The 14,879-nt window shown below is 45.2% G+C and overlaps 1 protein-coding gene across 1 annotated transcript in view; it reads right to left on the bottom strand.

Annotated features, from left to right (window-relative positions):
- LOC121561687 (segment polarity protein dishevelled homolog DVL-3-like) overlaps nt 1-14,879 on the bottom strand; it is a 72,044-nt gene that overhangs the window by 7,284 nt on the left and 49,881 nt on the right. Inside the window, exons 3-4 of the mRNA XM_045213312.1 lie at nt 1,685-1,809; nt 71-219 (exon numbers count right to left, since the gene is read on the bottom strand). Coding sequence (XP_045069247.1) covers nt 71-219; nt 1,685-1,809 — 274 coding nt within the window. The remainder of the gene's footprint in view (nt 1-70; nt 220-1,684; nt 1,810-14,879) is intronic.

The raw sequence follows: 14,879 nt of genomic DNA, 5'->3' as shown, positions 1-14,879 counted from the left end.
CCAGCGAACTTTCTATTGCATCGACTCAGGAATGAGGAATGAAGGCAGATGGACAGACACCAAGTCTTACCATGGTCATGAATATCTTTATCTTTCCTTCGCGGCCTCTCTCTCTCCCTGCCCCGGTCTCTCTCCCACACCCTCTCTCTCCGTAGCGACACGACCGACTCCGTCTCTGTCTCGTTGTCCAGGTTGTCCTGACTGCCAGCAGCATTAGCACTGACGGACAGGTGGGAAAAAAAGTCAAAGGAGGAGTAAAAGAGAAAATGAATTCAAAGAGAAGGGATTATATTTCACAAAGATTTGTCTCTTTTCCCTTCTTCTACACACAACTGTTTGACAGGACACACCAGCAAGTTCCAGACGGGCCTTTAAGTGTCAAGTGCTGCTATCAGAATGTCAGTGTGTTTTAATGTCAGCCTCACCAGAGCATGCCGGGAGCTAGCTACAAAGAGAACGTGAGCGCCTGTCTGTGTGTTTGTGTTTGTGCGATAAAGACCTGCCCAGCTGGCTGATTTAATATTGACGCCGAGTTCCCATGGGGTAGGCAGAGAGAGACACAGACAGACAGATACTAGATTTGATTTGGATAAAATACAAAATGAATACAAAGAAATCACACACACATACATACACACACACACAGTAAGTATTTAATTATACACCTCACCATAGCTAAGCCAAGGCCACTTCCACACCATAATGATCAATATAAGCACTGAGAAACATTGATTGTCTGATTAGATGGCTGGGAAGGTCGATTAGGTTTAAAGTCAATGGAGCCTGGTCACTAGCTATTAGTGTGTGTGTGTGTGTGTGTGTGTGTGTGTGTGTGGTGTGACTGTGTTTTTGTTTAACCATCCTTGTGGGTACCAGAAGTCCTCACAAGGATAGTAAAACAATGACAATTCTGACAAGTGGGGAGATTTTGCAGATCCCCAAGAGGACAAATGCTATTTTAGGCTTAGGGGTCAGGTTTAGGGTTACAATTAGGGTTAGGGTTAGGTATAGATTAGGGTTAGGGTTTGGGGTTAAGGTTAGGCTTAGATTTAGATTTAGATTTAGGGTTAGAGGTTAGGGAAAATAGGATTTTGGATGGGAATCAATTATTTGGGGGGGCAAAGACTATTTTAAGCTTAGGGGTTAGGGTTACAATTAGGGTTAGGGTAAGGGGTAAGGGGTTAGTGGTTAGGGTTAGGTTTAGGGTTAAGGTTAGGGTTAGGTTTAGGGGCTAGGGAAAATAGGATTTTCAATTTTGTATTTTACATCCAAATGAGGATAGAAGAACAACGTGTGTGAGAAAGAAAGAGCAACAGTGTAAATGGGAGAAAGACAGTGGGGTGTCACATCACCAGTCGCACAGTCTTCACAAATAGGTATATACTTCCCAGCTGTCTCTGTGGTAGGACTAAAGACCGGGATGCATCCCAAATGGCACCCTATTCCATATATAGTGCAATACTTTTGACCAGTGCCCATATAACAGTGGCCTGGCAAGAGGACAGTGGTCTCTACCTCTGGTACAGAAAATACAGGGAGGGAAGGAGTTTAGCGACCCCTGACAGTCAAAGGCATAGACTTTGGACTGTCACTAGTATATACCCATCTCTATGCCAGATGGATCAACTTGAGTCACACACGCACTCACACACACGCATGCACACACCACTTTGCAGATACTGACTGGAAAGAGGGGGGTCTTGAGTTTCCGATGCCGCCGGTCCTCTCCAAAGGGAGTGGCAGCTCTGCCTGGCTGTCTGCACATAGAGCCCCCATCGGAACCCCGCGAGAACCATCTGCTGACACCAACTAGGGAGAGAGTGTGTTATTATTACTTGTGTTTACTATGACAATGTAAGTGCTTTAACTTTCCATGTCCAAAATGTATATTGAATTGAGAAAGTGAGTGAGTGAGATAACGATAGAGAGAGAGAGGTGAAGGGGGGGGAAGACAAACCTCAAATAACACCCTATTCCTCATTATATTGCACTGCCTTTGACCAGCGTCCTATGTTTGTCATTATACTACTAACATGATCCTCTGTCTAGGGCTCTATTCAAAAGTAGATAGTTAGTAACATACAGATCGTCAATAACAAAGTCATGATTTTGGACATTAGTCTGTATGCGTAACAGTCTGTCGGAATTGTAAATGTGCTTATTGACTAGGTGGACACATGACAGACACACATACAGTCCCTCATTGACACAGACACACACACACACACACACTCCCTTGCTCTTGGCGGTGATACATATGACAGAAGAAGGCTAGAGCTAGTCTTAGAGACAAGACTAGAGCGAGGGCAAGTAACGAGGTGCTATTCTATATGTATAGAAATATACATATGGTGCATAGGAAGTAAAGATAGAGAATCGTTAAAGATGCACATGGGGTAATAAGGGAGATTACAGGGTGTGTTTGGGAATAGTATACGAAGTGAATGTGGATGTGAGAGTTGTGTGATTGTGGAAAGGACGTATTAAGATGATTGAAATGTGGATATTAAGCTGATTTTTGGATAATATTTACATTTACATTTAACGTCATTTAGCAGACACTCTTATCCAGAGCGACTTACAGTTAGTGAGTGCATACATTCTTTTTTTTATACCCCCCGTGGGAATCGAACCCACAACCCTGGCGTTGCAAACGTCATGCTCTACCAACTGAGCTACATCCCTGCCGGCCATTCCCTCCCCTACCCTGGACGACGCTGGGCCAATTGTCTGCGCGCCTATGGGTCTCCCGTCGCGCGCCGCTACGAAACAGAGCCTGGATAATAATAACAAGAAGTCATTTAGAATAAATCAGATCAAATCAAACGTTATTTGTCACATGCGCCGAATAAAACAGGTGTATTAAAAATAATACAAAAAATACAGAGAAAACATTAAATAAAAAATAAAAATAAATAGAAGTAACACAGGCACAGGCAGTGGGGGGTACCCACCGAACCTAGCCACCCTCTCTTTTTGAGTAGCCTCCCGACAGAGCGCACAGGAGCCGGGTTAGGCGCAGGCATCCACCGCATACCCCATGCCCAGGCAGACAAGACATTTGCACCGACCACCCAATCCATCTCTGCTTCCTGCACCTCGGTCCCAGCCGATGTACGGTGTGATGTCACGAGAGGCTATGTCCTGGAGGGACGTTACATCCCCCTGAGGTGGCTGCAAACCCAGACAGCTATGGCTCCATCTGCTGGTATGGTCGGGAACTCCACCCCTCTATGGCCAATCTTCCCACGCAGCTGAAACAAATGAGGAGCTGATGAGCTGAAGGTTTGGGGAAGGGAGAGACACAGTCTCCAACCTGGGCTCTCTGGAGGACAAGAGTGCTGCACGTCCACTTCCATGAGGAATATAAGGATTTGGAGATACTTACCTTTGGAAATACTCACCTTTGGATATATGCACCTGTGGAAATACGTGAGAGACATTTGGAAGGACTTTTTGCTGGGTTGGCCACTAGCTGCAACGTGACTACAGTAAGGCTGGGGGAAAAGTTATCTGAGCGAGTGAGAATTATGATTTTGGATGTGGAAGAGACATCCCTGAACTGTTAACCCTTAAAGAGCTACAAGAGAACAGAATTTTTGTTATATTTTCGTTAATTTCCCAAGACCTATAATAAAATCCTTGTTTTGTTTGAACCTTGTCTCCTTGCACTACTTGAGCAATCCCGCTGAAAGCTGTAGCCTCTCGTGACGCCACAGATGGTGGAGAATACGGCCACGCCAAGCGTAATAGTGCATGTCAGAGGAGGATACCAGGTTTGATCACCCAGTTTTCCAAGTTGGCCGTAGGCTCCCGCTCGACTGAAATGGAGGACATATTGAAAGCCCTTGTTGCTGGCCAGCAAGCCCAGATGCAAGCAAACGTGGCTCTCTTGGAGGAGCAAAAGAAAGCCAACCTTCTGAAGGCAGAGGAATTGCAGTTGCAGAGACAGAGGGTGGTCCAAAATACCCGCCCAATAAAGGCAAGTGACTTTATATCTAAGATGGGAGCTACCGATGACATTGAGGCATACCTGCATGCATTTGAGGCCACGGCCACTAGGGAAGCCTGGCCCAAGCAACAGTGGGTTGGTCTGTTAGCCCCCTTTCTAACCGGGAATCGCTGAATGCTGTCCGGGACCTGGGCCCTGACCAGGTTACTGACTATGATGCCCTGAAGTCTGAGATCCTCAGCAGATATGGACTCACAAAGTTTGGTATGGCCCAGCGCTTTCACAGCTGGACCTTCCAACCAGACCAACCTCCTCGGGCGCAGATGCATGAACTTGTCCGAATCGCAAGGAAATGGCTGATCCGCAGAGGAATACAGCAGCGGCGGTGGTGGAGGCCGTTGTGGTGGATCGTTACCTACGCGCCCTGCCTTATGAGGCAAAACGGTTCATCAGTCAACAGGCCTTGACCACTGGCTGATCTGACCGTGAAGCTGTGGAAAAGTACCAGGCCACAGCGGAGATGCTGAATGCTTCCCGAAAAGACCCCAGGAGTGCGGCCCCCACCACAAATGGGAAGAACCCGTCCAAAGGACCCCCAAGGTCTCGAACCCAGCCACGCCAGGACTTATCCCGGCTCCAGGGGGAGCCAGAAACCAGGCGGGTCCAAGAAGAGTACACCAGGAGGGGGAAACTCGACAGTGTTACCGGTGTGGGGAGATGGGACATATCTCCTGGCAGTGTGGGAAACCAGCCGATGAACCTATGCCCACTGCGGAGTCCTCCAGCTCAGCACCCACACACCGTGTTGCCTCGCTCTTGGGAGTCGTAGATGGCGGCCCAGATCGACCCCCCACCTGCCCGGTAACTGTGAATCACCATGATGTGGAGGCCTTACTGGATTCTGGTAGCCGGGCCACCCTGGTGCGTAAGGATTTGGTGGGCCCAACGTGTCTGACCCCGGGAAAGTCCTCCCAGTTTCCTGTGTCCATGGGGACACCAGAGAATACCCCATTACTGAACTTACAATGACCAGCACACAGGGAACCATACACACGACGGCGGGGTGGTTGATTCCCTCCCCGTCCCCTGTCCTAATTGGACGAGACTGCCCAGCCTTTTACCCACTCTGGAGAGAGTCTCAGGAGAGGATAACCCGAGTACCTCGGAAACGGAGAGGCAAGACTCATCCTGGGAAGGCTCCGGTGCAATCCTCCGAGTTACTCACTCCCGCCCGGGCTCTGATAGGGATGGCAGGTGCCCAGACCGACACAGAGACGGAGCTACAGAATCTGGACAAAGAACTGTCTGGTCTGAAGGGGACCGCTGAGAGGTATCGTTTGTTAAAGCAACAGTTAGACATGAAGACAGAAGAGTTAGATATCCTCCAGGCTAAACTCCAACAGAGCTCCTTCCTAAGCAACAGGAGGAGCTGGAGAGGCTGCGCAGGACCATCGAGGAGTGTGAGGAGACCCTGCGCAGTAGTAAGGAGGTCCAGAAGAAGGCAGAGGAGAAGTACAAGGTGTTGGAGAACAAGATGAAGAATGCGGAGGCAGAGAGAGAGAAGGAACTGAAAGCTGCTCAACAGAAGCTAAACTCTGCTAAAACCAAGGCTGATGCGTTCAGTAAGAAACTCAAGGAGAGACAACAGGAGGCTGAGTCCCTGGTCCTAGAGTTGGAGGAGTTGAAGAGAGAGCAGTCTGGCAAGCACCACGGCAATGCGGACGCCCTCTCCCGGCGTGATGCCTTCTTGCGCTGCCTTTACCCCGACGGGAGGACGTCGGTCCCGAGGAGGGGGATGTGTGATGTCACGAGAGGCTGTGTCCTGGAGGGACGTTACATCCCCTGAGGTGGCTGCAAACCCAGACAGCTATGGCTCCATCTGCTGGTATGGTCGGGAACTCCACCCTCTATGGCCAATCTTCCCACGCAGCTGAAACAAATGAGGAGCTGATGAGCTGAAGGTTTGGGGAAGGGAGAGACACAGTCTCCAACCTGGGCTCTCTGGAGGACAAGAGTGCTGCACGTCCACTTCCATGAGGAATATAAGGATTTGGAGATACTTACCTTTGGGAAATACTCACCTTTGGATATATGCACCTGTGGAAATACGTGAGAGACATTTGGAAGGACTTTTTGCTGGGTTGGCCACTAGCTGCAACGTGGACTACAGTAAGGCTGGGGAAAAGTTATCTGAGCGAGTGAGAATTATGATTTTGGATGTGGAAGAGACATCCCTGAACTGTTAACCCTTAAAGAGCCACAAGAGAACAGAATTTTGTTATATTTTCGTTAATTTCCCAAGACCTATAATAAAATCCTTGTTTTGTTTGAACCTTGTCTCCTTGCACTACTTGAGCAATCCCGCTGAAAGCTGTGTAGCCTCTCGTGACGTCACAACGGGTAATTCCAAGCTCCTTCAAGAATGCTACACGTCTTTCCAGGGAGTTTATACGTAGTACGTGGCAATGCGCACACGGACTGAGAGACGTCTTGGCGCGACAAACTACACATACATCATGAGTATCTTTCAGAGAAGTGCTATAACCGCATTACTGGGGGCATGATCTCGACCTTAAATAAAATAAAATCTAATGTTATTTGTCACATGCGCCGAATACAACAGGTGTAGACCTTACAGTGAAATGCTTACTTACAAGCCCTTAACCAACAATGCAGTTTTAAGAAAGAATACCAAAAGAAATCACAAAAAAATACAATATAAAATAATACGAAATAAAAGTAACAAATAATTAAAGAGCAGCAGTAAAATAACAATAGCGAGGCTATATACAGGGGGTACCGGTACTGAGTCAATGTGCGGGGGCACCGGCTAGTCGAGGTAATTGGGGTAATATGTACATGTAGGTAGAGTTATTAAAGTGACTATGCATAGATAGTAAACAGAGAGTAGCAGCAGCGTAAAAGAGGGGTGGCAATGCAAATAGTCTGGGTAGCCATTTGATTAGACGTTCAGGAGTCTTATGGCTTGGGGGTAGAAACTGTTTAGAAGCCTTTTGGACCTAGACTTGGCGCTCCGGAACTGCTTGCCGTGCGGTAGCAGCGAGAACAGTCTATTACTAGGGTGGCTAGAGTCTTTGACCATTTTTAGGGGCTTCCTCTGACACCGCCTGGTATAGAGGTCCTGGATGGCAGGAAGCTTGGCCCCAGTGATGTACTGGGCCGTACGCACTACCCTCTGTAGTGCCTTGCGGTCGGAGGCCGAGCAGTTGCCATACCAGGCGGTGATGCAACCAGTCAGGATTCTCTCGATGGTGCAGCTGTAGAACCTTTTGAGAATCTGAGGACCCATGCCAAATTTTCAGGAATAGGTTTTGTCGTGCTCTCTTCACAACTGTCTTGGTGTGCTTGGACCATGTTAGTTTGTTGATGATGTGGACACCAAGGAACTTGAAGCTCTCAACCTGCTCCACTACAGCCCTGTCGATGAGAATGAGGGCGTGCTCAGTCCTCTTCTTTTTCCTGTAGTCCACAATCATCTCCTTTGTCTTGATCACGTTGAGGGAGAGGTTGTTGTCCTGGCACCACACGGCCAGGTCTCTGACCTCCTCCCTATAGGCTGTCTCATCATTGTCGGTGATCAGGCCTACCACTGTTGTGTCATCGGCAAACTTAATGATGGTGTTGGAGTCGTGCCTGGCCATGCAGTCCCAGGTTGATTGTGGAGGTCTGCACACTGCGAAATTTATAGTAATTTAAAGTAGAAATGCATTGAGATACCGATCTGTCATTAACATGCCACTCGCGACAAAAGCTCCAGCTGAAATGTCATGGCCAGAATCCATAAATGAAATTGTGTAATGAAGCATATGTGTAACTGTATGAAGCGAAGGTCTTAAGCCATGGTTTTACAAGTTGGATTGTACAACCCAGAACGAAGGGTTTGAAAGTGTCTATGGTTTTATGCATGGATTTTGTTTACTTACTACTTTGATTGTAGATTTTAGCTTTAATATGATGACTATGAATGAAAATTAGATTCACTCCCGTTAATAGAAGTATAACCTTTATTATGATTTATTATAATTATGTATTTTGATATAGAAGCTCAAATCTACTGCTTACCTTAAAATGTAATGATTATTATCACACAAGTGATAAGAGGATGGAATGTGGTGGAACATTTTATGTTTGTGCTTTTCCAATAACCAATTTCTGTGTTCATTGTTTGTGCTTTTCTAATAACCAATTTCTGTTCATGCATGTGACTGATTGAACGAATCCCCACTATCAATATCTGCAATTTGACAGTACGCCCAGACCCTTGTTTTGAGAACAAAAGATATCTCAGTTTCAAGGTCTCAGCTTAGAGAGAAGAAGCCTCGTGAGGTATTGGTCTGTCACATGCATGAACCAGTATTGGTCGGTCACATGAATGAAGCAAACATTAATGATGAATAAACTAAATCATGCAAATATAACTTGTCTGCAGTTTATAAGAGAACTAATGGGACTGCCACGGGAGAGCTCCTGATCGACATGTGTTCTTGGTGCATTGAGTTGGTTGGAACCTCTCCAGTGCGCTGATAATAAAGAATGATTCATTTAAGATTTACTTTGAGTGTCCCTGTGTAGAATTTCCACGACGCTCTTTTGGAATGTCCTTTTTTTCTCCGATTCAATCAGTTAGGCCCAGGATATTTCAGGAGTGTGGTGGAGCATCCTGTGATTCCAGTTAGCTAATCTAATCAGCTGGGGAAGTAAGGAGAACTATTCTGGTCTCTACTGCTTTGCTCTGGTCTGCTTTGGTCTGGTCTTCCTACTAAGCCTCCGCCAACATGGTGCAGGAATAAAGCACTGGGGAGCAGCTATATACTATGTGCAGGCCTTTCTTTCCTTTTTAAATATATTTTTTTCTATATATTTTATTGATGATATCAAACAAAAGCAGTTGTTCAAGTGGTAAATCCATATATAATTTTTTTCATCAACAAAGTCATAAATAATTATAACAATCAGAAACAATGTATATAGTGTAATAGAAATAAGTACAATAATCGTAATAAAAACATAAAAAGGAAGAACAAAATATATATAAACAGTTTCCACAATATAGTGCCTTCAGAAAGTATTCACACCCCTTGATTTTTTTCCACATTTTGTTGTGTTACAGCCTGAATATAAAATGGATTAAATAGAGATTTGTTTTGCCACTGGCCTACACACAATACCCATGTCAAAGTGGAATTATGTTTTTCAAAATGTCTTTGACAAGGATGGATAAACAACATTGTAGTTACTCCACAATAATAACCTAACTGACAGAGTGAAAATAAGGAAGCCTGTACAGAATAAAAATATTCCAAAACATGCATCATGTTTGCAACAAGGCACTAAAGTAATACTGCAAAAAATGTGGCAAAGAAATTAACTTTTTTTCCATATTTTCAAGCATAGTGGTGGCTGCATCATGTTATGGGTATGCTTGTAATCGTTAAGGACTGGGGAGTTTTTCAGGATAAAAGAGAAACGGAATGGAGCTAAATCCCAGAGGAAAACCTGGTTCAGTCTGCTTTTCACCAGACACTGGGAGTTGAATTCACCTTTCAGCAGGACAATAACCTAACACACAAGGCCAAATATACACTGGAGTTGCTTACCAAGAAGACAGTGAATGTTCCTGAGTGGCCAAGTTACAGTTTTGACTTAAATCTGCTTGAAGATCTATGACAATACCTGAAAATGGTTGTCTACCAATGATCAACAACCAATTTGACAGAGCTTGAAGAATTCTGAAAATAATAAATGGAAAATGTTGCACAATCCAGGTGTGGAAAGCTCCTAGAAACTTACCCAGAAAGACTCACAGCTGTAATCGCTGCCAAGGATGATTCCAACATGTATTGACTCAGGGGGTTGAATACTTATCTAATCAAGATATATTAGTGTTTTATTTTTCATGAATTTTATACAAATGTTAGAATTTTTCTTCCATGGCGGATTGGCCAACTGGCAAGTCTGGCAAATGCCAGATGGGCTGGACCATTTTTTAGTTGGGTGGGCTGGTCAAAATTGACACACAATTTTTTTTAAATACAGCGGGGAGAACAAGTATTTGATACACTGCCGATTTTGCAGGTTTTCCTACTTACAAAGCATGTAGAGGTCTGTCATTTTTTATCATAGGTACACTTCAACTGTGAGAGGCGGAATCTAAAACAAAAATCCAGAAAATCACATTGTATGATTTTAAGTAATTAGTTTGCATTTTATTGCATGACATAAGTATTTGATCACCTACCAACCAGTAAGAATTCCGGCTCTCACAGACCTGTTAGTTTTTCTTTAAGAAGCCCTCCTGTTCTCCACTCATTACCTGTATTAACTGCACCTGTTTGAACTCGTTACCTGTATAAAAGACACCTGTCCACACACTCAATCAAACAGACTCCAACCTCTCCACAATAGCCAAGACCAGAGAGCTGTGTAAGGTCATCAGGGATAAAATTGTAGACCTGCACAAGGCTGGGATGGGCTACAGGACAATAGGCAAGCAGCTTGGTGAGAAGGCAACAACTGTTGGCATAATTATTAGAAAATGGAAGAAGTTCAAGATGACGGTCAATCACCCTCGGTCTGGGGCTCCATGCAAGATCTCACCTCGTGGGGGCATCAATGATCATGAGGAAGGTGAGGGATCAGCCCAGAACTACACGGCAGGACCTGGTCAATGACCTGAAGAGAGCTGGGACCACAGTCTCAAAGAAAACCATTAGTAACACACTACGCCGTCATGGATTAAAATCCTGCAGCGCACGCAAGGTCCCCCTGCTCAAGCCAGCGCATGTCCAGGCCCGTCTGAAGTTTGCCAATGACCATCTGGATGATCCAGAGGAGGAATGGGAGAAGGTCATGTGGTCTGATGAGACAAAAATATAGCTTTTGGTCTAAACTCCACTCGCTGTGTTTGGAGGAAGAAGGATGAGTACAACCCCAAGAACACCATCCCAACCGTGAAGCATGGAGGTGGAAACATCATTCTTTGGGGATGCTTTTCTGCAAAGGGGACAGGACGACTGCACCGTATTGAGGGGAGGATGGATGGGGTCATGTATCGTGAGATCTTGGCCAACAACCTCCTTCCCTCAGTAAGAGCATTGAAGATGGGTCGTGGCTGGGTCTTCCAGCATGACAACGACCCAAAACACACAGCCAGGGCAACTAAGGAGTGGCTCCGTAAGAAGCATCTCAAGGTCCTGGAGTGGCCTAACCAGTCTCCAGACCTGAACCCAATAGAAAATCTTTGGAGGGAGCTGAAAGTCCGTATTGCCCAGCGACAGCCCCGAAACCTGAAGGATCTGGAGAAGGTCTGTATGGAGGAGTGGGCCAAAATCCCTGCTGCAGTGTGTGCAAACCTGGTCAAGACCTACACGAAACGTATGATCTCTGTAATTGCAAACAAAGGTTTCTGTACCAAATATTAAGTTCTGCTTTTCTGATGTATCAAACACTTACAGTGAGGGAAAAAAGTATTTGATCCCCTGCTGAATTTGTACGTTTGCCCTTTGACAAAGACATGATCAGTCTATAATTTTAATGGTAGGTTTATTTGAACAGTGAGAGACAGAATAACAACAAAGAAATCCAGAAAAACGCATGTCAAAAATGTTATACATTGATTTGCATTTTAATGAGGGAAATAAGTATTTGACCCCCTCTCAATCAGAAAGATTTCTGGCTCCCAGGTGTCTTTTATACAGGTAACGAGCTAAGATTAGGAGCACACTCTTAAAGGGAGTTCTCCTATTCTCAGTTTGTTACCTGTATAAAAGACACCTGTCAACAGAAGCAATCAATCAATCAGATTCCAAACTCTCCACCATGGCCAAGACCAAAGAGCTCTCCGAGGATGTCAGGGACAAGATTGTAGACCTACACAAGGCTGGAATGGGCTACAAGACCATCGCTAAGCAGCTTGGTGAGAAGGTGACAACAGTTGGTGGGACTATTCGCAAATGGAAGAAACACAAAAGAACTGTCAATCTCCCTCCGCCTGGGGCTCCATGCAAGATCTCACCTCGTGGAGTTGCAATGATCATGAGAACGGTGAGGAATCAGCCTAGAACTACACGGGAGGATCTTGTCAATGATCTCAAGGCAGCTGGGACCATAGTCACCAAGAAAACAATTGGTAACACACTACGCCGTGAAGGACTGAAATCCTGCAGCGCCCGCAAGGTCCCCCTGCTCAAGAAAGCACATTACAGGGCCGTCTGAAGTTTGCCAATGAACATCTGAATGATTCAGAGGAGAACTGGGTGAAAGTGTCAGATGAGACCAAAATCGAGCTCTTTGGCATCAACTCAACTCGCCGTGTTTGGAGGAGGAGAAATGCTGCCTATGACCCCAAGAACATCATCCCCACCGTCAAACATGGAGGTGGAAACATTATGCTTTGGGGGTGTTTTTCTGCTAAGGGGACAGGACAACTTCACCGCATCAAAGGGACGATGGACTCACCCAAATTTTGGGTGAGAACCTCCTTCCCTCAGCCAGGGCATTGAAAATGGGCCGTGGATGGGTATTCCAGCATGACAATAACCCAAAACACATGGCCAAGGCAACAAAGGAGTGGCTCAAGAAGAAGCACATTAAGATCCTGGTGTGGCCTAGCCAGTCTCCAGACCTTAATCCCATAGAAAATCTGTGGAGGGAGCTGAAGGTTCGAGTTGCCAAACGTCAGCCTCGAAACCTTAATGACTTGGAGAAGATCTGCAAAGAGGAGTGGAACAAAATCCCTCCTGAGATGTGTGCAAACCTGGTGGCCAACTACAAGAAACGTCTGACCTCTGTGATTGCCAACAAGGGTTTTGCCACCAAGTACTAAGTCATGTTATGCAGAGGGGTCAAATACTTATTTCCCTCATTAAAATGCAAATCAATTTATACAATTTTTGACATGCGTTTTTCTGGATTGTTTTGTTGTTATTCTGTCTCTCACTGTTCAAATAAACCTACCATAAAAATTATAGACTGATCATGTCTTTGTCAGTGGGCAAACGTACAAAATCAGCAGGGGATCAAATACTTTTTTCCCTCACTGTATATCTATAATGAGCCTTTGGTTGATCAGTGGGCAACAGCCGACCCCCCTACCAAGATGGGCTGGCCAAGTTTTTCTGATAGGCAGAGCTGAGGTCATGCAAACTCACATTCAAAGTCAAACGCGCCATCAGCAAAGAGACCTGCTCCGATTCTGTCATCAGTTAGACAGCCAGGATCATGGATCTTCAAAAAGGGAAAGGGTGTCTATAAATTTTCTACATTGTCACCTCACTCAGTACTTCCTATTTTTTGGGTGGCTAAAACCATGATTTGATCAAACAGTAAAGTGCATTATCCTCATGATTCCTGTAATGAAAGTGTCAGCCCTGCCACTGTGTCCTCGCTGGGGCATACTGCTGTGATGAGCGAGCCACTCTCCTCTCCCCCCATGCGCTGGAGAGAAAAATGTCTGATCGCATAACATTTCAAAATGCAGTTGCAGGGAATTTTGGGGTCCTATTTTGACAATATACTATAGCAACTATAGCCTAATTGTCAACCCAAAATTCATGACAATCACTGGATTAGGTTGCACATCAAAACATCTTGAATCATGCATTGCTGCTTGGACGTATTAGATTAAACAACGTATTTATTGAATACCTCAGGAGTCTATTTATTATATTTCTTAATAAAGCACTACGAATGACTTTACAGTATAAGATGATTCCAAATCATGATTTTGGTCCGACCATACAGTGGGGAAAAAAAGTATTTAGTCAGCCACCAATTGTGCAAGTTCTCCCACTTAAAAAAGATGAGAGAGGCCTGTAATTTTCATCATAGGTACACGTCAACTATGACAGACAAAATGAGAAGAAAGAAATCCAGAAAATCACATTGTAGGATTTTTAATGAATTTATTTGCAAATTATGGTGGAAAATAAGTATTTGGTCAATAACAAAAGTTTCTCAATACTTTGTTATATACCCGTTGTTGGCAATGACACAGGTCAAACGTTTTCTGTAAGTCTTCACAAGATTTTCACACACTGTTGCTGGTATTTTGGCCCATTCCTCCATGCAGATCTCCTCTAGAGCAGTGATGTTTTGGGGCTGTCGCTGGGCAACACGGACTTTCAACTCCCTCCAAAGATTTTCTATGGGGTTGAGATCTGGAGACTGGCTAGGCCACTCCAGGACCTTGAAATGCTTCTTACGAAGCCACTCCTTCGTTGCCCGGGCGGTGTGTTTGGGATCATTGTCATGCTGAAAGACCCAGCCACGTTTCATCTTCAATGCCCTTGCTGATGGAAGGAGGTTTTCACTCAAAATCTCACGATACATGGCCCCATTCATTCTTTCCTTTACACGGATCAGTCGTCCTGGTCCCTTTGCAGAAAAACAGCCCCAAAGCATGATGTTTCCACCCCCATGCTTCACAGTAGGTATGGTGTTCTTTGGATGCAACTCAGCATTCTTTGTCCTCCAAACACGACGAGTTGAGTTTTTACCAAAAAAGTTATATTTTGGTTTCATCTGACCATATGACATTCTCCCAATCCTCTTCTGGATCATCCAAATGCACTCTAGCAAACTTCAGACGGGCCTGGACATGTACTGGCTTAAGCAGGGGGACACGTCTGGCACTGCAGGATTTGAGTCCCTGGCGGCGTAGTGTGTTACTGATGGTAGGCTTTGTTACTTTGGTCCCAGCTCTCTGCAGGTCATTCACTAGGTCCCCCGTGTGGTTCTGGGATTTTTGCTCACCGTTCTTGTGATCATTTTGACCCCACGGGGTGAGATCTTGCGTGGAGCCCCAGATCGAGGGGAGATTATCAGTGGTCTTGTATGTCTTCCATTTCCTAATAATTGCTCCCACAGTTGATTTCTTCAAACCAAGCTGCTTACCTATTGCAGATTC

Source organism: Coregonus clupeaformis, chromosome 5 (assembly GCF_020615455.1).
Source record: "Coregonus clupeaformis isolate EN_2021a chromosome 5, ASM2061545v1, whole genome shotgun sequence".
Taxonomy (NCBI): Eukaryota; Metazoa; Chordata; class Actinopteri; order Salmoniformes; family Salmonidae; genus Coregonus; species Coregonus clupeaformis.
Note: the sequence above shows the minus strand (reverse complement) of the source record. Positions and strands in the feature narration are given on the sequence as shown.